At 41.2% G+C, this 25514-nt stretch overlaps 1 protein-coding gene across 1 annotated transcript in view; it reads right to left on the bottom strand.

Moving 5' to 3' along the window:
• Positions 1-25514, bottom strand: part of ERP44 (endoplasmic reticulum protein 44) — a 54495-nt gene that overhangs the window by 24885 nt on the left and 4096 nt on the right. Inside the window, exons 2-3 of the mRNA XM_018568848.1 lie at positions 3659-3731; positions 1769-1808 (exon numbers count right to left, since the gene is read on the bottom strand). Of these exons, the coding sequence (XP_018424350.1) occupies positions 1769-1808; positions 3659-3731 (113 nt within the window). The remainder of the gene's footprint in view (positions 1-1768; positions 1809-3658; positions 3732-25514) is intronic.

The raw sequence follows: 25514 nt of genomic DNA on the forward strand, positions 1-25514 counted from the left end.
GGGGGAAGGCATTTTGGGGTATTGTCTTGTGAAAAAAATCAGTTAAAAGTCATAACAATAAAGCTGTACGATATTATGAAGCGAAAGAAAAAAGTGTGACTCAGGGCCGGCTCACTATGTGCTACAGTAACGCACCTGTTAAAGCAATGCTGCAAAATGCACAATATGTGCGTTGGTAAGATGCAATGCTATTTGTTCTGAATGGCAACCCTACGCACCTTGCAGACCAATAGGAGTTGCAGCGCAGCCCAAGTCAATGCACTAACGTGTTGTGGCGCAGTGCCAGAAAATTGTGTATGCACTTGCTACAACAGCTACATAGCGTGAACAAGCCCTTAAACTGGGCATTCATTGTAAATTATATATACAAGACTGCATTGCACACAAGTAGCAAAACATAACCAAGTTCCAGAAATGTATTTTCTTTCACAACAGAATCATTTTAAAAAAAAATGTATTCCTTGTATGATGTTTCCTCAGATCAAATCATCAACCTGCACTTGATGTCAAAAGTTGAATTATTAATGTAACGCTAGTAGTAGTTAGCTACATTCAACTGAACTTGTTCTTTAATGTTAAAGACATTTTTCTACTTGTTCAAATAGCCTCTTCAGTTCTAATTGATTGTCCAAGAAGGGAGACGTGAAAGTTTGTGAAACCACCCTGTTTAAATGAGAACTATGGGGTAACCTTTTTATCCCATAGTTCTCTTAAAGGTCACGAGAGGACATATATGAGCGTCCTCCCGTGACCTAAAGCTCAGTATATCGTGGGCTATTGCCCGCGATATACTGAGAGCGCTGCAGCCAGGATGGATCCGGACAATGCTGTCAAGATCCACCCAGCTGCGTGAATGAAAGCTGGCTCTGCCCATCTAGAGGCAGAGCCAGCTGTCCCCACCCCCTCCATTCCTCCATGTCAGTGCAGGAGGATCGGAGCAGGGAGGGGGGGAATCCCTTCGGGGATCGGTGACCCAACACCCAAAAACAAGCAAAGTAATTGGTATATGCAGATCTGTGTAGTGAGGAATACAAACAGCTGTATACTGGGGACACAAACTCTCAACAAACAAGATGGCCCAACTCTGCTGGTCAGGACTTAGCCGCCTTACTACACCTAAAAGAAAAAAAAAAACAACAACAACACGGTGCACATTTTGAACTGGCTCACAAGAGGTGTGGAACAGGCCATTTACACAAACAACAATGCCTAAACAGTGGGGGCCTGTCATCTACATATCATGCCGTTTTAACAACATCTTCAGCCATGTAACAAGCGATTAACACTCCGATGTCAAGTCACCATGGTATTTGATTAATTAAAACAAACTTCACACCTCCCACTATCTTCTTAAGACAAAACAATCAACATCTGCCTTTCGGTACGCATTCCATAATGATCAGATTAGAAAGGTAGCTACCTGTGTAGCTAAAAATGCTGAAATATGTTCTTAAAACTAATATAACTGAAGAAGTTGCTTAGACATGCAGCAAAATGTCTAACATTACAGAACAAGCACAGTGAAATTGGACTTCCTACTACAAGCTATACCATGAGATGGGTAAAAGGAGAAAGTCATAATGAAAACATTTATATGAAGAAATGCATGCCAATGTTGGGAACACTGGAAGCATGAATCATAATTTACAAAAGATATTGGTGGGACAATTTTGCATATATGCTTTTGCATAGATTTTCAATATCATCAAATCCCCAAAAATTACAGAAATACAATGGTATAAAAAATAGTTTGAGAATATATACATACCAATCCGCATAAAAATTAACTAAAGCAACATCTGCATTACCTGAAAAAAAACAAGGGGAAACAATTAGTTATTTATTTTTTTTAACACCAAAATAAATATGCAGAAGCTCACATTTTTTCCCATTTTTAAATTCTTAAAAAGTAACACATCAAGGAGGTATACAAACACACACAATTTTACAGAACAGTGAGGGCAAAAGGAGTGCATTCCTTCAAAAGTATGTAAACCCAACAATTAATTTATTTGCTATGTCTTGGCATGTTACCCTTGAAAGCATTTTGTTATTTAAGTTTTGTAAGTGCAAACACAACTCTTGATCTTGTCAGATATTTAGAGCTCTCAAGTGCATACTTCCTGTATTAACTCAAAGAGACTATTTAGCCCTTCCAGTTCTTATCTTGGAGCTACAAGTGAATTAGATCCTATGCTTTGAAGGCAAAGACAGTGGGATGGATTGGGTAGTTTAGCTAGGGCAGAGGGACAGCACAAAATTGCTATGTTTTCTCAGCCTACATAGGAAATTAAGGGCCGAGTGCATTTCTGGCAGATCTACAGGTATTTTTCTGTATTAGCAGTGTCTTGAAAGAAAAAACACAAGGGAATTAAACTGGGGACTACCTACAGATCAAAAGGGGGACCTAACACATGAAGGACTTTAAACCCAAAGCTGGCAAGAGATGGAGAAATAAATGTCCACCTTTTAGAACACGTGATTAGAAGACCACGTTGCAGCCTTACAAATCTAAGAAACAAGTTGTCTGACTGCGAAAAGCCCAAAGGCATTTACAGATCTAGTGGAACAGCCCTAAGAGGTGGGAACCCAATCCTTGTGATCATGAAGCTTGAATTATGGTCTGGCTAAGCCACCTCGAAATGGTGGAATGATGGAATGAGATGCTGGGGTGACCTTCTGGGGCTCATTCGTTCTTACAATTTAAAAAAAAAGAAAAAAAAAAAGTGTCTTTCTGAAAGAAGAAGTAGTGGCTGAAAGGGATTGGGTAGGTAGATCAAGAGTTTCAGAGGCAAAGATAAGGTTGAACTCATCCCAAGTAGTCACCTGAGCACACATTACAAAGGCTATAGTATCCCTGGACCTGGAGACAACTTGCTTAGTTTTGCTGTTGAGCCAGAAAGCCAATAAAACGGCCAGATCAACTTCAGGTACAGCCCACTTTTTAAGGGACCCTTTTTTAAATAGGCCATTGCTGTTTAAAGTGCTTAGGAAAAGTAAAGATTTTTCTGAATTAGGCCAGTCACTATATAAAGCAGGTTGCAATAGTGAGCATACAGGAAAGGTTTTAACAGGTTGGGAGGGGACCCCAAGCAGTAACTTTAAATATAGCAACAAATGTTTGTTTCAGGTCTAGACACAAGCGCATTGCATCAATAAGGACCAAAAAATAGTATTCTTAAGTTTTGAGGCTGGCCAATCAAGATGGCCAAAGACACCGAACCCAGAAGACGTGTAAAGCGGTCAACTGTGATGGGAAGCTCACGGATGTCACAGGGGTACATTTACACCCAGTTATCCCCGAATCCGGCTAGGTCCGGAAAAACAAATGAATTAGGGATTCGCTTCACAGACCTGATCGAGCCAGATCGGGGGTAATCTGATGAAAACGGACATGTCTGTTTACATCCGATTCCCCAGACAGACATTGGGTACGGTAATTGCAGAAAAAAACGTATGGACACAGATGTCACAGTAGTGACATCCACTCCGTACTGGTGTGATCAGGGGAGGATGTGTGCATGGATCCTCTCCTGATCAGCTGGTGTGGAAGGGGCCTAAGAAGCTGAGACTGCAGGGACAAGTAACTCCCTAAACCAACCCCTGCCCACCCATTAGGCACAAGCAAGGATTTTATGTTACAAAGAGCAACACTTACCTAAAAGTTCATCTATGTTGCTACTTTCTAGATTTACAATATCACCTTTTAGTGGAGTGCAAGCCCATGTTGCCTGTAGACAATAAAAATAAATAAGTCACAAAAAATTATTAATATAGTCATTGTATGTGAATTAGTAATTACACAGCACAAAAGAAAAATCATGTCAAGCTGAACACAAATATAATTTCAGAATGACTAACACGTAGGAATCTTGAGAAGCATGAAATTAATGTTTAATCACTATAACATGTTTAAAATCACATAATGTTAATTTATAACGTATATAATATTTTCCCATATGTAATACAAATTCAAGGAGGATTAAAAGTTTTTTGCTGCTGATTTGTGTTTGTACTCTGTGCCCAGTGAATCTCATTGCAGTGTCAACGAGAGTCAGCCAACACTGATGGATTCCAGTTGTCCCAATTTCGTTTTTCAATTTTGGCAATGTCCTGGTGAAACCATTCGTCATGTTCATCAACGACTGTACCTAGATTTTCAGGAAAAAGTCCAAGTGTGAATGCAGAAAGTGAATCTTCAGTGCTGCACTTCACGGTCTTATATACTGTTATAAGTTTGTCAATTAGCGGAATGCAGTTTGGTGCTCTGTAGTTGCCAAGAAAATTCTCAAGACATCCTTGAATGCTTTCCAGGCGACTCTCTCTGACCCTACTAACAGATCTTCAAACCGATTGTCATTGATGGCGTATGTGATCTGTGGACCAACAAAAATACCTTCCTTAAAGGGGTTCTAAACCCTCCGGTTTTTTTGCCTATATCTACTGCTAGCAAGCAGTAGATATAGGCAAGAAGTTTAAACAAAAAAAAACAAAACGCTTTAACTAGGTTAAAACTTACCTCGTTATAGCTGCGCGCTCCCGCGCCGAGAATCAGGTACTCCACGTACGGCCGCAAAGGATCTTGGGGCGGGCACATGCGCAGTTCCGATTCTCGGCAGGGAGACGAGCAGAGACGCAAGGTAAGTCTATGGACGCGTGCACCCGCATGCAGGCACCGCTGGATCGGAAGGACAGAGCAGTCAGCGCTGCATCGGAGGGACAGAGCAGTCAGCGCTGCATCGGAGAGCCGCCGCACCACTGGAGGGACAGATGAAAACATCAGGAAAGAAGATGATCGGAATAAGAGACATCATTTAAGTGCTAACATTAACATGGGGGGGAGGGAAACATTTTTTTTTACTTTAATGTCACTTTAATCTGGGTATCCATTATCCTTGGAAACATCTGTATCAAATAACAAACACCTTCCCTTTGTTTGTTCATCGCTTTCAAAAAATGTTTCATCATCCAAGTTTTATGTGAAGCGAAGGCCACATTAGGTTTGTTGGGTCAATAAGTGGTTTATGTGCCACATTTGTATGTCCTGGAGCCACATTCTTTCAAAATGGCCATTCCCATTTACTGCAATACAACTGTTTGGCACGCTTGTCCCATTCGCAGATAAAACAGCAGCACTTGGTATATCCAAGCTGCATTCCAAACAGCAGCGCCACTACTTTTAGATCTCCACAGATAACCCAGTTGTACTTGGAGTACTAGATGTGCTTTAACAACAGTTTGATGTTTTTGTAGGTTTCTTTTATGTGCGCAGCATAGCCAACAGGTATTTGAGAGTGTACATTGCTGTTGTGACAAGACAACCTTAATATTGATGAAACAATAAAGAGACACCATTCTATTGGGTCATGACAAGTCCAGTCATGGTGCATCTTAGAGACCAAGGCCTCATTCACACCAGATGTGTTGGCATCCATTTGTCAATGCAAGCCAACTGAAAATTAATGGGTGTGAATGGGAGCAGTTCACACCAGCACACTGCGTTGATGCCCACTGCCCTGCAAAAAAAATAACATTTTTAAGCCTGCTCTACTTCATTTTTTTTTTAACATAATGGAACGCGTGTTTAAACACATGTTAATGCAAGGCAAAATCAATACCTATCTTATATAGCTTACTGTAAAAAAACAAAACAACAACCCAGCATTGAGCCATATCCAACACCCACATTTCAGAAAGTAGTAGAATGACATTTCTGATGTCACCAACAGTACTACAACAGCAAGCCTGTAACTGGGATAGGCAGATATGTTGCAAGTTGCCATTAGCCCTTACTGCAGTATACACTAAGCCTAAGCATTCCCAGGCATGCCCAACCTGTGCAAGGTCCAAGCATTAAAGTGACACTAAAGTGGTTTCCTAAAAAATAATTTCCATTATCCAAAGATATTGCTGATTTTAACTTCAATGCTGCACTCTTAAAGTGATACTAAACCCAGGAGTTAGAGAACTATGAGGTGAGTGATTTTCCGAGGGCTACTTGGCTGTATCCCAATGGAAAAGCGCGACAAAAATGCCCCAAAGAAGCTCCTGTACTTCTTTGGGCGTAGGGCGTTTTTTAGCGCGTTCATACGGCCTGCAATACGCCCAGGTGTGAACCATACCCATAGGAAATAATGGGATTTCGGTGTTTGAGCGTTTTGCAGAGCGTAGGAACGCGCATCAAAACGCCCAGGTGTGAATTGGGCCTAAATGAGTCATAGCAGTTATACACCAACTACCTCTCTGCTAGTAAATACAGACACCTATGGCTTTTTAGCTAGAGGCAGTCAGCACGGGAAAAGGCAGACAGGCAAGGCAACACAGGGAACATCACTGGAGGAGGTAAGTATGTTACCAGATGGGCTGCACTCAGTGAGGTGGAGGGAATTTATTAAAAAACAAACATTAACAAATGTAAAGTTATTCTTTTAAGTGTATTTCCACTTTTGCAACTCAACTGAGATAATACATACTTTATATTTGTTACACGTTCCCATTCACATAACATAACTATCAGCTGTCACAACTTTTAATCAGCTGTACCTAAACGTACTAACGTTTGGGAACCAACCAACCAGAGTGGTTATAGCTGACATCATATGTCAGCTATAACATATTGATCACATGGCAAGCTAATGGCTTTTTTTTGTAACATTTTAATCCATACATCAGGTTGTAATAAAAAAACTTTTTTCTGTTTTTCTTTGCAACAGTGTACCAAATAAAAACCTTGTATGTCCCTAAAATAACAGCAAGTTTGAGATAAACAGTTTAGTTAAGCGTGGTGATGCTGCTAATTTTGGCCGGGGAACTTAGGCTTCAATTACCTTTGGACATGAAACGGTTAAAACTGAAGCCCAGGCAAAAAACAGAAAATAACCAATCATAAAAACTTTGCAATGATGACAGATGCATCTCCCTGATAAACTGCTAAAGTGTCTTTAGGAAAGCCAAAAATGGCTCTTTCTTCCTCTGTCAGTTGATGGACCAGACTGGGCCTTGCTGTCTTTTAGGATCCGTTCACACATATTGCAGTGACCCGTGTTGTACCACACCAAATTAACATATGTCACCACAAGGTCACATAGAAAACACATTTTTTTTTTTTATGTGTTCCATTCACACCACAGCAGGCGGTGTGCTGCAAAAGAATGCAAATATGCTGCGTTTTATCCCAGTACACCGGATGCCACTGCAGGTCACTACTGGGCTGCGTTTCTTAACTGCAATAGATAAAAGTAAGGTAACCAGTTGGGCTGTACTGCCTGACAGAGCCATGGCTGGACAGAAATACATATAAATTTGAAAGGCAAAACAGCTTTAATATATATTCCAACTGAATATTTTGCTCTTTGCCTGGAGTGCAAGTTTAAAGTGGGCCTATGCTCAGACTATAGCATTTCCAAGTAGTAAAACTGTGGAACAGGGGCACTAAAAATTACAGCTATTTTCCATGTGTGCAGAATCTTTGCAGTCTGCCAGCATTCTAATGTACACAAAGCACCAATTATCATCTGTCACACAGCAAGGTGATGCTGAACAGCGAGAAAGATTGTTCATTGATTTACTTATTAATTCTGTTTAAAGTAAAAATCTGCCTCATCTTTAGTGATAAGAACTTTGAAAATCTATAGCAATCAGCTGCTCAGGAGTTGCAAATACATTGTAAACCTTTCGCAGACGGTTTTTAATGCAATTGTGTCACTAATTTGCCTAGGTGTTTCTAGGCTGTTGGAAATGGACTGAAACTTGATGGTCTTTGTTGTGATTTTTGAGGATATTTCAGAATGCATGACTTCACAGTACATGCAGCTAGAGAGGTCAGGAAGGGTTGTTTTAACCTTCCTGGCGGTAATCCCGAGTGTGGCTCGGGGTTAATCTTCAGTACCAAAAGCGATAACCCCGAGCCACACTCGGGATTACACTGTAGCGTCACTTACCTTGTCCATACGAGCCCCGCTGTGTCCTCCGGCTGATGCCGGCATCTGTCGTCCGTGTTCCGTCCATTGTGAGGGCCCGCATCGCAGGGGGGCGGAACCGGTGGGAATTTTAAAAGTAAAAAATTGAAGGAAGAAAAAAATACTAAAGATAATCAGACCACCAGTGAGGTTTAAAGTTTTTTTTAACACTTGTTAAAATTTTTAAATACTTTAAGTAAAGTAAAACCAAACCTTTTTTGGCTATGTTTCTCTTTAGGGTCACAGTACAACAACATTTACCAATGTATCCCTGTGACCCAAAGTCAGCAGATAGCAAGCTAATGTCTGCTATCTGCTGACAGCGCAGAGCCACACCACAGCTTGAAAGGATCCTAACAATATTGTCAGGATCCACTCCACATGCTTAACTGGCAGCTGGTGCAAAAAGTATGTTTTACCACAGGAGGTTAAAACGAAATGCAGCTAGTAAACAGGGTCGGAGAGTCAAAATGAAGTACAAAACAGTAATTTATTAATTACCGTAAGAAAAAAAAATCCAGCAGCGCCAGTACAGCAGGGGAGCAGGGATGTGTCAGCGGCGCGCTTGTCAGACGAGAGGAGCTCCAGGTGGGGTTGCAATTATCGGGCAGGCACCTCTAGGCCAGCTAAATTAGGACCCCACCTGGAGCTCCTCCCACTGGACCAGCGTGCCGCTGAATCGTCCCTGCTCCGGCACAGTGAATCACAGTTAAGTGAGGGGAGATTTGGGGGGCTTTATTACGGTAACCAATTATGTATTGTCTGCACTGTATTAGCAGTATATACTCTATATGGAGTATATACTGCTAATACAGTGCAGACAATACATTTACAATTATACTAACATGAATGTATTAAATGATCTGTATGTAGCCCTGTACTATGGATCATTTAACCCATTCATGTTAGCAGAGGATCATTGTAAATGTATTGTTGCAGGCACTCTATATGTACATGTACTATATACTACATATAGAGTGCACTGAACAATAGATTTACAATTATCCTCTGCTAATATGAATGGGTTAAATGATCCGTAGTACATGATATGTAGCCCTGTACCCCCTTTTCCACTTACAGAGCTAGGTTATTTTTCTTTTAAATAAATATTAATGTAATTTTATTGGTATCTATCTACCAGTAGCTGCCTCATTTCCCACCCTCGGCTTATATTCGGGTCAATACGGGTCAATACTTGTTCCCAGTTTTTTTTGTTAAAATTAGGTACCTCGGCTTATATTCGGGACGGCTTATACTCGAGTATATACGGTAAAAGAGTTGTCTGGTAGTTAACCAAATACACCATTAGAACCAACAAATCCAACACAATTAAAAAACTAGTTATTGCAATAACACATTCACTCAAATATGCACACAAACATTCTATGGGCGGGCTGATCAGCGTACTATATGATTCCGGGTGGTCCCCAAGTGGTTTGAGGAGACAGCGCTAGGACTGTAATGATTAAAGGAATTTAAAGTCAAATGCCTGGGGTATTTGTTCTAAAGTGTCTGGGTATTTCTTTCCATTATTGGAGGTAATAGATTCATAGGTTGGTAATCTCATTAATAAAGTGTTTTGAGTGGTATGAACTCTTGAAGTGGAAGCAGGTAATAATCAGAGTAAAGTGCTTGATTGGAGATAAATCTTTAGAAATGTAGAGACATATATCAAAGCCCGATAAAGCAGGGAGAAGTGTAATTCTCAATTGCAATCACTCTTAATCAAACAGTGTACGGAGACTCGGATATGTTGTACTCACGAGTGCTTGATTGCTTTGAGCGGGCAGTCCGTCTTTCAAAATGTAGTATGCTACGATGCTGCGATTTATTCTCTCTAATGTTTCCACTTGCAACGGAGATTAGAGAGACCTCAGAGGGTTTCCTTCAGGGTGTGGAGGCATAATGGAAAGTCCCCAAAGCACTTCAACTTTGTCAGTAATCCTTAGTCGCGCTGTTTGTGTTAACCACAGCCGGGAGGTTGTATACCTGACATGCAGGTAGTCTGTCAGCCTGACGCCCAGATAGCAGATGACGCGTTTCGCCCCTCCTTCGTTTACGGGGCTTCGTCAGATCCTTAACTGGCAGCTGGCTCGGCCTTTCAAGAGCCAACGCCAGCCATGTGCAATGCCCGGTGTAACACATTAACCAACCAATCAGACTGACCTGCACACTAATTCCAGCTAACAAAATTAGACTATTTAGTGACCTACTAATACTACCCAGTTAATACAGCAACTGTATTCTAGTCAGAAAGTCCATACAGTAAATCTTTAATTGAGCTCTGTGCAATCCCCTACATATACACCTCTATGTAAGATCAGGAGTGTACTTGCTAAATTCTGTGCTGTGTGGAGACTTCTTTCTCCAATTGCTGCCCCACCAGTTACAATTAACCTTTCAAATCAGACAAAATCTTGTAGCTGTGAGAATTTTTTTTTTCTTGGGAGAAAGCTTGACATGTCCTACCCATCATTTTACTGTAAAAATCCCAGATGGTGCCATGTATACAGAATAACCAATCTGGATAGTGCCCTGCATACATAATGGTAGGAATTGAAACCGGAGCAGACAAAATAATGGAGCAGCTTTGCATGGTAACCAATCAGCTTCTCTCTTCAGCTTGTTCAGTTAAGATTTAAAAATGAAAGAGGGGCTGATTGGTTGCCATGCAGATTTTGTCTGCTCCAGTTTTGATAAATGCCCTTCAATTTGTTTTCTTTTTTAATTGAGCAGTTATTAGGCTAAATACTGTAAACTTCCAAATTATTTTAAACAAAATAAATTTAAAGTAACACTAAATTAAAGAGTTTAATCTTAACGCATATAAGTACCCCAACTATTAACAAAACTGGACCTTAGGGCTGCAACTAATTATTATTTTCATAATCGATTAGTTGGCCAATAATTGTTTTGAATAATTGAAGAAAATGTAAATACCATCCTTAAATTTAAAATAAAAAATACACAAATGCAGTGTTACAAACAGTTTACATAAGAATAAAACTGCATGCACAATTTTTTGCAACTCTCACTGCACTGGAACGCTCAGCATTGCGGTACCATGTATTCCAGTGAGGGCGATCACTCTGCGGGTGGGAGGTGCATTTGGAGTGCCAATGAAATGGCACTGCAACGCACCTCCCGCAGCAGAATTTGTCATGCTGAAACCGAAAATTACTTTTTTCCCCACCTTTCATCATTATTTTTTATTAATTGTATAGTAAGCACATGGTGCTTGAATAGCTTCACCCAGGCAGTGATAGCTGCCAGTGGCAAGATTCTGCAGACGGCAGCTAAATGTAAATACAGCAGGTAGTGGGCTTGTGCAATAGCCAGCCTGCTATTGGCCATTTCAAATTGTAATAGTAGGCCGGCTAGTGCACCCACCACCTGCTTGCTTGCTGTGCCCTCCTCTCAGCATAGAGGAGGTAGCTAGGGGATTCAACCATGTAATCGCTAATGAGAATAGTTGGCAACTATTCTCATTATCTATTAGTTGGTTGCAGCCCTACTGGACCTCATTTGTGCATCACTCAACTGTAGATCCTCAAATCATCTCTGAATTTATGCCGACGCTGTCCTTCCTTCTGGAGGGTGGCTACCTTTGCTGCCCATGGTCCCTGTGTGAGATTGTAGTCCATCTTGGAAGCGAGCTTAGAGCAGTGACTAATTTACAACACACACAGGGACCATAGGGAACGAATATAGCCACCCTCCAGAAGGGAGGACAGTGTCAGCATGAATTCAGAGATGATTTGAGGAGCTACGGCCAAGTGATACACAAATAAGATACATTTTTGTTAAGAGTTAAAAAGGTACTTGAATGTATTTTTAAGATTTAACTCCCGAGTTTATAGTGTCATTTTAAGTTAACAAATGAGTATATACGAGTAAAGTAGTACTTGGAAATTCCCCAACTAATTAAAATCTATCATGCTATAAAGGTTCAGTAAAAATCTGTTCAGACTCAGATATTTACCACTCTTCCCCTCACATTTGGCCAATGGCAAACCTTACCTACTTTTCTGTAGGAAACAGTTTGCCTTGCAAGCATCTCTAGCCTTTCTAATCCAGATTGACATATTATCTCTTTCACCTAAGGGCTCAAACCCTTTGGGATTGAAGGCTTGCTTTCATCCCATGGGTACTTCAGGAATTAAATATTTGCAACCTGTCACTATTGCTGGATTTGCATATGTCTGGCAGGCTACAGAAATTAAAATCTGAAGTTATTAGTCAAACAGGCGAAAGCTATAATTGTAAGTAGTCCCAGAAGAACGTTGCAAAAATTCAAGATAAGTAAAATTCCTTATAAAGATTTAGAGTATGGTAAATGTACAAAAATGCTGTTCAAAAGTTTGGAGCCACAAAGAATTGTGTTTTGAAAGCATGAATATTTTCTTACATACCATTAACCCTATTTAAAAGAATAGTTAAACATGACTAATGTTATATAAAACGCAATTAGTCTGAGATGACTGGTTTATAATGTATTATTCACATATGACTTCAAAGCCCCATTTTCAGCAGCCATTTTGTAGTGCCCCAAAAGGAAATACTTGCTCATGCTTAATTAACCACTCGAGCTCCCACATCTGTATACCCCATATGGTATGGAACAGAATAATTTTTACATTTCTGCTATGGGCCTATTAATTCAGCCTTAATTTGTCATTACTTACATTTATATAAAGTTATTTCATGGCAGAAAATACTTTTTTGGCAATATTGTCTTGTAAAATGGTTTTATTTTCGATGCAAGTTAAAAAGGCAAAAAAACTGTAAAAAAAAAAAAAAAAAAAAAAGAAGGAGGAGGTTGTAGTTTGACAAAGTGTTAGGCTTCATTCACACTAGCATATCTGCATGTAGATTAAACTCAGGAGAAATTATTTGGGAAGAACAAACAACTTTGTGCTTCCCCAATCCAATTTTCCTGCATTTAGACCGTGCCAACACACAGGTTTAGCCATGTTTATCTGCATTTAGGGCCTGTTCACACACTTAAAACGCTCCTTTTTAGCATGCTTGCTGCTGTCAGTTTTGGTGGGCAGGGAGGGGTGGGGTGATGCACACTTTCAGTGCATCAGACCATTTACATTTTTGTTGGGTGTTTTTAACTTTATTGGAAGTATATAAAAAGTGTAGACCAGGGCTGGACAAATCCCAGGAGCCAGGCAGCCAACATTCCTTAAAAATTACAGCTGGTGAATTTTTGGAGGTTGTCAATAGAGATGGCTGCTAAAAAAAAAAAAAAATCCTGCTGACTCTCAAAGCTTTATATGCATTTAGAAATGTCCAATAAATGCATATAAAAACACAAATGTGTCAATGCCAGTGTAACTGAGGAGTTTTAGAACGAGTAGTGCTACTATAACTGGAAAGTGCAAGTCTTGTTCTGTTTTTTTGTCCCTTACATAAAGCCAGTAAAATTAAGTTTCTAGTAAAAAGAACATTTAACTTATTTACAAATGCAATGAAGGTGTTAACCATTTTTTGTATTTTTGATTTAATAGGTCTAAACAAACAAAAATGAAAATGGTTTACATATAAATGTAGTGCCTATTTTTTGTAACTACAGACTTGCAAGTTTCACTTCCATTGTAGGGAAGGGATTTGGGGGCTTTCAACAGGGAAACATTCAAGATTATCTGATAGAAAGCAAGATCAAACAATTACCATCATGGACCTATGACAGGCTGAAGCTGTCAAACAAATCTACTTTCCATTTGGAAGCAAGTACAAATTTCAACAAAGACATGGCTAAGGATATAGTATACTTGCATTTTGCTTAAAGAAATCCTAAAAATCGCAGCATATACTACCCTTTTATAACATCAGCATTGTACTGAATCTAGCACCGATCTCCAGCCTTTCCGCGAACAAACTGCTTCCTGCTACAGCCAAATATTTCACATTTTGACTCGTCAGTACAGAGCACGTGCCATTTTTCTGCACCCCAGTTCCTATGTTTTCGTGCATAGTTGATTCGCCTAGCCTTGTTTCCACGTTGGAGGTATGGCTTTTTGACCGCAAGGCCACAGAAAAATGGCTCCAAACCAGCCAACGTTATTATTGTTCATCGATAAAAGGAAACTTTTACCACTAGGGATGCATCGATCCCGATACTAGTATCGGTAGCGATGCCGAGTATTTAGGCGAGTACTCGTACACGCCCAAATGCTCGAATGCCTAGCCCGATACCCGAGCTTCCGTTATCAGGAAGCTGGGCAGTGAGTCATTACACGCTGCCCAGCTTCCTGATTGGCCAGGAACCCAACTCCATGCTCCCTCGTCAATTGGTAACGAGGGAGCATGGAGCCTGTTTCCCGGCCAATCAGGAAGCCGAGCAGTGTGTAATGACTCGCCGCCCGGCTTCCTGATTGGTTGGGAAGCTGGCCAATCAGGAAGCCGGACGGCGAGTCATTCATTACCTGCGCTCCGGCTTTCCGATAGGCCAGAAAGCCGGCTTCATGTTCCCTCGTCACCTGGTGATGAGGGAGCATGAAGCCCGCTTTCTGGCCAATCAGGAAACCTGACATTGAGTCATTACCCGCGCTCCGGCTTTCCGATTGGCCAGAAAGCCGGCTTCATGCTCGCTCGTCACCTGGCGATGAGAGAAGTGGAGCCAGCTTCCCGGCCAATCAGGAAGCCTGGCCCCGTGTAATGACCTGTTGCCCAGCAACGAGTCATTACACAGTGCCTAAATTCCTGATTGGCCAGAAAGCCGACTCCATGCTTCATCACCTGGTGACGAGGGAACAGGGAGATGGCTTCCCTGCTAAATCGGGAAGCCAGGTGGTGATTCTTTACACGCCCCCTGGCTTCCTAAATGGGACTTCGGGTATCGGTATATTCGGTATCGGTGGCTACCAAAAATAAATAAAAATCGGTACTTGTACTCGATACCGAAAAACTGGTATCTGTGCATCCCTAATTAACACTCATTTCCAAAACCATTCTTACTTCACAGCATTTTTTCCACACTTGCCTCAAACGTTTGCACAGTACTATACAACTGAGTGATACACAAATAAGCAAAATTTTTGTTAAAAGTTAAAGTACTTGAATGCATATTTAAGATTTAAATCCTGAGTTAAGTGTCATTTTAAGCTTTTCTATTTTCAATTAAGAAAAGATCAGCATGGCCAAAAACTCATCGGACTTTGCTGGAAATGTGTGTAAAAAAATTGCCCTTTAAAAAAAGTATAGCTGATCTTGAAGTTATTATTTGTTTCAATATTTTTATAGCTGTGACAAGATGTAGATTTTTTTAATATCCTAAACTAAATCATGGCAATAAAAAGATGGAATCCTTGGCAAGAGCTGTAACAAGCAGGAGTAACAAATAAATGGTACTGATTCACTCAGAAAGATGTCCACCTACAAATAAAATTCCAGGCAGGTAGCACACAGGTAGAAATGAAAGGTTGTGCCTCATGCTTTGGAACTTAGCATTCATATGGGGAACAAAATAAATTATTTATAACCTGCAGTCATATCACACAATAACAAGACATGACAGGGTTGCAGCTTTTAATTAATCCGTTTACAAATGCAGTGTGTTAAAAAAACCATCTTTGACACCCATCAAGCCCTGCAATTAATGCTCTTCTGTCCGGAACGGACACAAAACCAGGACTGCAGCTTTGCACAAAGCCATATACTCTGGTCTCCAATCATTTTAACGTAACCCAGAGCAAAACCTACACTTGCCTGAACTCATGTATGTACTGTGTTATTTCAGGTGTCCCCTCTGCTCTGCGAATAAGAACAGAAGAGTCAGGAAAGTACACCCAGAATTTAGAACTTGCAGTTTTTGTACTGGATTCCAATTCATTATGAAATGTAACGCTTAAAGTAACATTAAAGGCAACATCCCCCCCCATTGCTAGTGTAAGGACTTACCTTAAATTATGCCTCTTGATCCGATCATCATCTTCTTTGAAGTAGTTTTCAGGAGTCCCTCCAGTGCTGGTGCCAATCTCTGATCCAGTGCTCACTCCTGTCTCTTCCTGTCCCACGGAGTCTGTGCAAGTGCACGCTGCTGCATTGACTTAGCCTGTGTCGCTCCTCTAACGGCTGAAGTTTTGTGCTGCGCAGATCTTCGGACGGGAGCGCACGGTGGAAACACAGGTAAGTTTTATGCAAAAACATGCGAGTAATTATCCTTCAAGCAATAAACTCACATTTACACCCGATAAGAGCATTAAAACATTCAAAGCTATAGCAAATATGGAAGCAGGAACTCTGACTTATTTTGTAGCATTCCTAATGCTCTAAGGTGACCAGTGCAAAAATATAAAAAACATGGCTTCCGCATAGAATAGAATGAGAAGAGATGCTGCACACAAGATGCGGGTATGGACCTGTAAACATTTATGATCACTTCCTCCTGTGCTTAAATAGGTGGAATGTATTCAACATACAACACAAAATTAAACACTTCACCGAAAGCCTGAGTCCTTGTCTGAGGTTTTGTTTTACCGTCAAGTTATGTGACGGAAAAGGTCTGTGGTTGTATACATTTACCACTTCCCCAATGTTGAGAAGAGAGATAGTGGAGGCAGTATATTAGTTTTAGCCCACCATTCACACCTAGGCATTACGGGAACACGTGTTGCGTCTCATGCATTTGCTGTGCATCCTGCTCGCAAACATGGAAAAGTAGTACACGTAGCAAAATCTGTGGCATGCATTCCGCGTTTGTGTGTTTTAATGACTGCATTTGGGGTGTCAAATCCCTGAACATTGCATGGTTTACATTATTTCTTAGAGCTTTGTGGTGGAATGCGGTGGAGTGCGCTTAATTAAAAAAAAAAAAAAAAGTATGGCATGAAGTACTTTTTTCAACGCAGCAGGATGTGATGCGGTACAACCACTTAGCACCCTCACTGTACCTGTAGAACTGAATGAAATGTCACTTGTGACATTTCAATAACGTTCAAAAACAAAATTAAAATACAGATTGTGATGTGCTGGGATTGGCGCATCAGCACTGTGCCAGCTGTTCTGCTATTTAGCACAGTGGCTGGTTCAAATGGCCCTTACTAAAAGTACCAGTAACATTTCATTAAGTTCTCTGAGCACAGTATGACCGCACTGCACCCTGCTGCTCTGAAAAAGACAATGCTGTGGTGTGAACTGAGCCTATTCAAAATAAGGTAATTTCGCCTTGTCTGGCGTTTTGGCTGTGGTGCACTAAACAGTCAGTGCAGTCCCAACACATCAAGTGTGAATCCTGCCTTAGGCCCTGTTCACACTGAGCGATTTATCACGCAACTTCTGCCGCAAAATCGTGCATATTTCCGCACGATATCGCTCTATGTAGCTTGTCCAATGCATTTTATAGGAGCTGTTCACATCTCACAGCTCAATGTCGCCTGTAGCTCAAGCTTGTCGCTCGTACATGACCCTTTTTTCCGCGGATGTTGCACGATTCTCGGCTCCAATAGACTATGGTGTCGCCTGAAAATCGCGCATTACCAGCAATAGTGCACGACTTTGTCACACAATATCGCGCTACAGAAGGGTCACTTTTGCACTGCAAAATGGAAGGAAAGAATGATGTCACATAAAGATCGCTGTTCATTGGTTACAGCCCAATGTAGCAGCAACGAAGTCCCGCCCAAAAAACGATAAAACGTGCACTGTCGCGCAATGTAGCTTTAGCCGCTCAGCACGAAAAGGCGCGGAAAAACGTACGATATCCATGTCACTCAGTGTGAATGGGGACTGAGGGTTTCTGAAAATCAGTATTTTTGGCACTGGTGGTGGTGTTTTGGCACAAAGAATTCAGCAGGCAAACAACTTACTATGTTCATATAAACTCAAACCTAACAAAAAATAAATAGGGAAGGTTTCATTCGTTAAAAGTGAACCTGTGCTTTGCCTACGCTGGGCAAAATAACAGGTTTACCCTACCCAAGTTCTCTAAAGCATCATATACTTAACTTTTTTCATCCCCCCACCACACCATTAAACCAAAAGAAATGAAATGTGCTGAGGAATCTACCCAGTAGCCACAGTCTTTGATTAAACAGGGATTTAGACTCCTTGTGCGACAGCTCTGAATGACTGGGTGCAATCACATGGAGTGAGCCACATGCTTACAGAACGAAAATTACAGGGTACCGTATTTGCAGGCGTATAAGACGACCCCCGAATTTTTCAATAAAAAAATTGGTTTGGGGCTATACTCGCCGTATAAGACTACCCCCCTTCTGAGGCCACACCATTTAAAAACATCAGATTTGATTTACGGTAAATCATTTTAATTAAAATGGTTATGACTTACCGGTACTTAAAATCCTTCAAAATCCTCATCATGGTCATCCTCTGACATCATAAGTTCATCAATGACATCTTGTGCTACATTTGTAAAGACAGTCATCATATGGATCTAATTCCGAATCAGATGGTGTGGCTTCAGCTTCGGTTTCCCCTTCATCTTGCCACAAGTAGTCATCCTCCATACCATCCAATGAATTTGATATGCCACACTTCTTGAAAGACTTGATTACTGTTTCTGCATCAATATCATTCAAGGCTTTTATGACAAGGTTACACAACACATCCAACTGTGGAGCCCGCATGTTTCCTCCTTTTGTGAATGACTTTTCGCCGCTAACCATCCACTCATTCCACTGTTCTCGAATGCGATCTTTAAATGGCTTGTTTAGGCACACATCCGGTGGCTGTACCAACGACGTCAATACTGCAGGAATAACTGCCACATCTGTGTTTATTCTTGCCAGCCTTTGCTTTGTGCTGGTAGTTAAATGAGTCCTGAACATATTCCACACCAGTAGGTTACGTTCTCGACGAAGTCCACCTGGTTGCCTACTCCATACATTATCAAGCCATAGCTTTACCCCTTCATCCATCCAGCCTTTTTCATTCACATGTACAAAAACTCCAACAGGGAACTTGATTTTCGGCATCGTTTTTCTTTTAAAAATAACCATTGGTTTTAGTTTGGCGCCATCAGCTGTACATGCTAGTACCACTGTAAAACTGGACTTCTCATGCCCCGTTTTAATTAACACTGTTTTTGCACCTTTTGAATTGACAGTTTTATTTCCAACCATATCGAAATTCATAGGAGTTTCATCCATATTTCCGATATTACTTAACGCATAGCCATGTTCCTTGCGCCGTTTTATTACATATCGATGGAAACTACTAAACTTTGCTTTAGAGATCTGCAGGTAATTTTTGTGCAATTTTGGTCTTTTGTCTCAGTGCCAGATTATGCCTTTCCAAGAACCTAGTACACCAGGACATAGTGGCCTTAAATCCTTTGCTGAGATCTGGGTTAGATCTAGCCCATTGAAGTGCAAACATACGTATTTTGTTTCGTGTCACTACATAACCATTTTGACGATGCTCATGCACCATGTCTACTACAAGTTTTTCGAGTTCTGGCCAATATGGGGTGCCTCTTCTTAATGCACACTTACTCCTTGGCATACTCTTTAATGCATCTTCATTTGCTTTCCAGTCTCTGACCATCTTTTCTGTTACTCCATATTGTCTTGCAGCAGCACAGTTATTATGTTCCTTGGCAAAGTTTACAACTTTCAGTTTGAAACTGGCTTCATATTTCCTTCTTCTTGCTGGAGCCATTTTGGGGTCTTTTTGGGCCGTTGTGGGGTCTTTTTCGGCCATTTTGTTAATATATATCAGCCTTGTTTTGTTAATATATATCAGCCTTCAAATGCAATGCCCTTCAAATGTACTGGTATACTGTATAGCTTGTATACTAGGCAGTGTAGACCAGGCCGCTGTATGTGCGGTAATAGCTTCAGGCAATGGAGTTAATAAAATTTATATGTACCATATATAAGTCCTAAAAACCCCTCCTCAAAGCCTTCCACTGTGGTATACAGTATGATGTATTATCTATAGCTTGAATAACGGAATTTACCGTATCTGCAGACCAGGCCGCTGCATGTGTGGTAATACTGTACGGTAGCTTCGGCTACATACAGTATACCCCGCTGAGCCAATCACGACGAGCGATCTACACAGCCAATCCGAGCAGGCTTTTGTATTCATTAATACAATGCTCGCCGTGATTGGCTCAGCGGGGTATACCGGTATGTAGCTGAAGCCGAAGCTAACGTACAGTATTACTGCGGCCTGCTCTACACATCCCGTTATTCAAGCTATACAGTATACAGCATACTGTATTTCGGAAGGCTGATTTTCGGTACATTTGATTTTTACATTAGCTTTTTTCGTATTTGCCGGCGCATACGAAGACCCCCGATTTTCGGGCGATTTTTTCAGGTCTAAAACCCCGTCTTATATGGCGGCAAATACGGTACATCCTTCAGCTTCTGGCGCTTAAAGAAGAACATTTTCCATATTTTCAAAATTACAAGACACCCTTTAGAAATGTTTAGTAATGACAATCTACAAACACATACTTATAGATAATTGCAAGCTTTTTATTCTTTACATATCTTTTACTCTGTATTCCTCTTACAGTGGCCAATCCATCTCCCTTTACTACCTGGAACTCTGGCACATGTGACAATGCACATCATCTCAGGGGTGGAAAATGCTTTTTCCCTGGGATCTCATGAGAATGCAGATGAGATTTTCCAGCAATGCTCTGCTGATGTAACCTTCCCAGGATGCAAAGCTTGGGCACATTATACCACTTTTGCCAAAGAAAACCGGAAGTAGAAAACAAGTAATTTTAAGTAAAAGGAAAATATGTTGGTTTAACTAATGAATGTAAGATGATTTCATATCAACATGCAGAGCTGCACGCTTATGTGATTTTTAGCCAAAGGGTGTAAAGGTCCACTGTAAGTTCACACCTGGGCGTTTTACAGCGCTGATTGACACGCTGTAAAACACCCACAAAGTGAAATCCCATTATTTCCTATGGGCATGGTTCCCACCTGGGCGTATTTCAGCGCCCTAAGCCAAAAGAAGTACAGGAGTTTCTTTGGGGCGTATTTCCACACGTATCCATTAGGATACAGCCGGATAGCCCTCGTAAACGCGCGTTTCGTTGACCGCAAGTCGCGGTAGAAACGCTCATATTACGAACGCCCAAGTGTGAACCCAGCCTAAAGGAGTAATAGAGAGAAAAAGAAAAGGCCTCATTGGAGGAGAGGTGGGAGATTAAGCAACCCTGTTACTTTGTCCTGAATAGAGCTGACCGTTTGATGTAAAATTAGTCTGCAGAAAACCAAAAATTTATTTGTGGGATCTACAGGCAACTCTTGCAACAATTAGGCTCCATTCACACCTGCGCGTTTAGAAAATCAGCACGTTTTTACGCGTGGAAAGACACGTGTTTGTACGCGCACACAAAAACGCGCAAATGTTAATAGATGCACATTTTTGAACACGTTTGCAGCTACAACCGGTATCTTTTGGAGGACAGAATGCACTGTTGTGTGAACAAGCCCCATAAGAATGTATTGACATTTGTTTTGCACGTATAGAGAAACGCAGAAACACTAATGTGTGAATGGAGACTACGTGTCCACATGGAGTCATCTATAATCAGAAAAGGATAGCACCAATTCAAACTGCATGGGAAGTGTGCTAGGAAAAAGCTTTTGCAATCCAAAAAGAACATTAGAGCAAGACTACAATTTGCCACTGAACATATAGTGAAAGGCCAGTGCTTCTAGAACGATTTGCTGTAAACTGACTGAAAAAGTTGCTTGGTGACAGTAAGAATAGAAGTGATTGGTGCAAAACGAAGAGACCATTTCAGACGAAGATACTAAAACAAACTGTAAAGCATGGTGGTAAACATTTTATGGTTTGGGGCTCCTTAGATAACATGAGGCCAGGAATAAAAGCACACTAACAAATCCACCAAGGAGTGGCTCAAAAAGACAAATAGAGGGTCATGAACTGGACTAGTCAAAGCCCTGATGTATATCGCAATAAAATGTTGTGGGAGGCTATGTAACAGGTAGTTTCATACAAGGAATCAAACATCTTGCAACTGAAGGAATTTTGCAAGGAGTAGCAGTCAAAAATTTCACCCAGAGGATGTCAAGAGACTGGTGGTCATTTCTTCTAAAGAGGACATTAGCAGCTTCTGAGGCCAAGGGTGTACTTTTTTCAGCAATACTTTAATATATCACTTGCATCTGTAGGCACTGTTTAAATAAAGATCCAATGGTTGACTGTTTAAATATGTTGAAAAAGACAACAATTTTCATGGGGTATACAGGTGAAACTCGAATCATTAGAATATGGTGCAAAAGTTCATTTATTTCACTAATGCAACTTAAAAGGTGAAACTAATATATGCGATAGACTCATTACATGCAAAGCAAGATAACTAATTGTGATGATTATGGCTTACAGCTCATGAAAACCCCAAATCCACAATCTCAGAAAATTAGAATATTACATGCAATCAATAAAACAAGGATTGTACATACAGGGGTGTGGAATTCCTATCGCCCGACGCCCGGGACATGCAGTTTCGGGCGCCGGGCGAGTAGTTTTTAAGTACATTCAGCCCGGCTCTGGACAAGCAGAGCTGAATGTACATTGTGGAGCCGCCGCCGCTCGTTTACTACAAGTGGTCTGATCAGACCACTTGTATTAATTTGAGCAGCGGCGATCGTTTCTGCCCGCACCCCCCGCCGTAGTTTTTGGGGTCGCCCGCTCTCCCGTGGGACCCCGAAAACTAAGGCACAACGGCTCAGCCATAGAGCCCGTAGAGCAGACGAAAAACGTCTGCTCTACGGGCTCTCTGTGTGTTCTCTGAGACCGTGGCGCTGTAATCACAGCGCCACATGTCTCGGCTGTCAGGAACTACACAGAACGTCTGTTCTGTGTTGGAGGGCAGGTTCCATAAAGAGAACCCGTCACCTCCAAACTATCACATAAGGGATTTTAATCTCCTATGTAATAGGAAGAACATTAAGGGGGAAAAGTAAATAAATAAAAAGTTAAAGAAAATGTAAAAAAAGTTAAAAAAATAAAATATATAAAGATTTAAAAAGTAAAAAAAGATGAAAAAAAGATGAAAAAAGTAAAAAATAAAAATGACAAAGTAAAAAAAATAAAAATGAAACCCTGCTGCCCCCGCCATCTGCATGCAAATAAACGCATGCGTAGGACATTCTGCATGTGCTTTGAGATTGCAGCCGCCATTCCATGGTGGTAGCCAGAATTCTCTTACACACACAATGTGCATTAAAGGGTAAGTTCATTTTCCCACGTAATATGGAAAAATAAAAAATTACCCGATTAAATCTGGCCCTGTGTCTCCCAAACCCCCACCCCTCCTGGTTATACTTGCCTTTCGGCGAACAATCCCTCCCCTCTGCCAGTATGGGTGTACTATCTGTCCCCCGTACTGCTGTCCAGCGCAGTCCTACCCTATGCATTTTGAATTTCGCTCGCAAATTGCAAGCACTCATTGGTCAACGTGGTCAGATGACAGCGCTGACCAGTGAGAAGCGATATTTAGCACAGTAAAATATTTTTTGATTAGGGGTTCACCAATACTAGTATCAGTGCCAATACCGAGTATTTGGGCAAGTACTTGTACTCACCCAAATGCTCAGATACCTTCCCCGATATTGGAACTTACGGCTTACGGAAGCAGGTTTCCCGGCCAATCGCAATCAAGCAGGCCAAACACCCTAGACCACTGAGCAACAGGCCAGGTCTGTTTTTCTTTAGCCCAGGTAAGACGCTTCTGACGTTGTTTGTTGTTCAGTAGTAGCTTGACAAGAGGAATACGACATTTGAAGCCCATGTCCAGGATCAGTCTGTGTGTGGTGGCTCTTGATGCACTGACTCCAGCCTCAGTCCACTCCTTGTGAAAGTCCCCAACACTTTTGAATGGCCTTTTCCTGGCTACACACACTTAAAATATATGCGACTGTATTCCAAAATGCTTGCAGAAGAACCACTGACAATACAAAAACTTAGTTACGCTTGCAAACAAACCAGTTGTACCTGTTTCACCTGAAAGGACTGTTTAATTGAACCAGAAGCAAATTATACATCGTATTGCTTTAAGACAACCACACTGCTTTTTGGATATGCACATCAGCAGAAAAGCTAAAATGTGCAAAGTGATCGATTGACCCTCAGGATCCCTCCACTCTTAGGCTTCATTCACACATAAGCGGTAGCATTTTCCGTGCGGCAAAACCACGCGGCACAAAAATGCACAAACTTTAACATACGTGCAGATTCCACGTGTTTGCGGCTATTTCCATAGGAATCCGCCCAGAAAAATCACAAGTGGGATGCGTGTTTTCGTGCCGCGTGGACGCCGACCTAGTGTGAACAACACACACTGGAAATAATTATTTTGTGTAGGTAGGTCCGCCAGACTCCTAAGGGACCAGCCTGTGGCCAGTACGAGTAAAAAAATGCCCCAGCAATTAAAAGGAATAGTGCCCCATCATTGATGCCAAGGGGATTTAGGGGACCCTTTTGCATGTGTCCCATGCTGCTCCTCTACTGGCTGAGGTGACATCATGGAAAGATTATTGAGACACCACCGGGAAGAAAATGACTATCCGATATTGCCAGCTTAAGTACTTTGCACTCTGCATGAAGCAGCAATGGTGTGCAGCCAGTAAGCAGTAAATAGCAAACCGCTGGCTTGGCCGTAGTTAGAGGACAGCTGTTTTAAAGTAGAACTTTGGCCTCCCCTTAATAAAATGTGCTACAAAACTTAACTGCAAGTGCATCAGCACTTTCAGTTTTCCTGGCAAAGTCTCAAATATTTATTGATCCTGCCAGCAAAGTCCACTGATAGGATGACAAAGCTGCGGCATTGCACCTGAATTCCAAGCAGCGTGTCACCCTCATGTAGTCCTGCCCTCTGATTTCTGGACTGACAGCACTGCCTCTGATGGTGAAATACTCTCAATGTGAGCTAGACTGTTTGAGATGCAAATGACAGATGATTTGGCTTACTCAGGGAGTAGTGAAGGTAGTATTTTGTTTTTATTTTATGAGGCTCTTGCATCACACATTAACTAGCTTTGGCACCTATTTAAACTATCACACAGGAGCATTAGGGTGTACTTTAATGAAATAGCCAACAGAGAGGCTATGACAGCATGCTCTAAAAGGAAATGGTAAGAAGTACAAGATTCAGCTACCTATACCTCTGGAACTACTGATTGTTTTGTGTGGTCACCTTAAAACTCCCCATATCTGATGGGGTTAAAAAGATATGAGAAAATATGCTCCATATGAAATAACAATTACATTAAAGCCTATCTCTAGGCAAAAATTAAAAGGAGCACCTGTCAGTTGACAAATAAGATGTATTTTCCTTTTGGAGAGATTTTTCCTCATCTTTTGTTGTGCCTCTAGGAACACAAACAAAAAACCCCAAAACTGAACAATTCCAAAATGTGGGCTTTACATATACTTAAGGCCCAATTCAGACCTCTATGTCCTAGTGTTGAGCATTAATGGGTGTCAACTCTTTCACTGCCAGAACCATTTTTGCTGGATTTTTTTGCACACATGTTAAAATGCACATTAAAATGCACATTTTAGGCCTAAAGATTACTCCCCCCCCCC

Source organism: Nanorana parkeri, unplaced genomic scaffold (assembly GCF_000935625.1).
Source record: "Nanorana parkeri isolate BGI_ZX_2015 unplaced genomic scaffold, ASM93562v1 scaffold1252, whole genome shotgun sequence".
NCBI lineage: Eukaryota > Metazoa > Chordata > Amphibia > Anura > Dicroglossidae > Nanorana > Nanorana parkeri.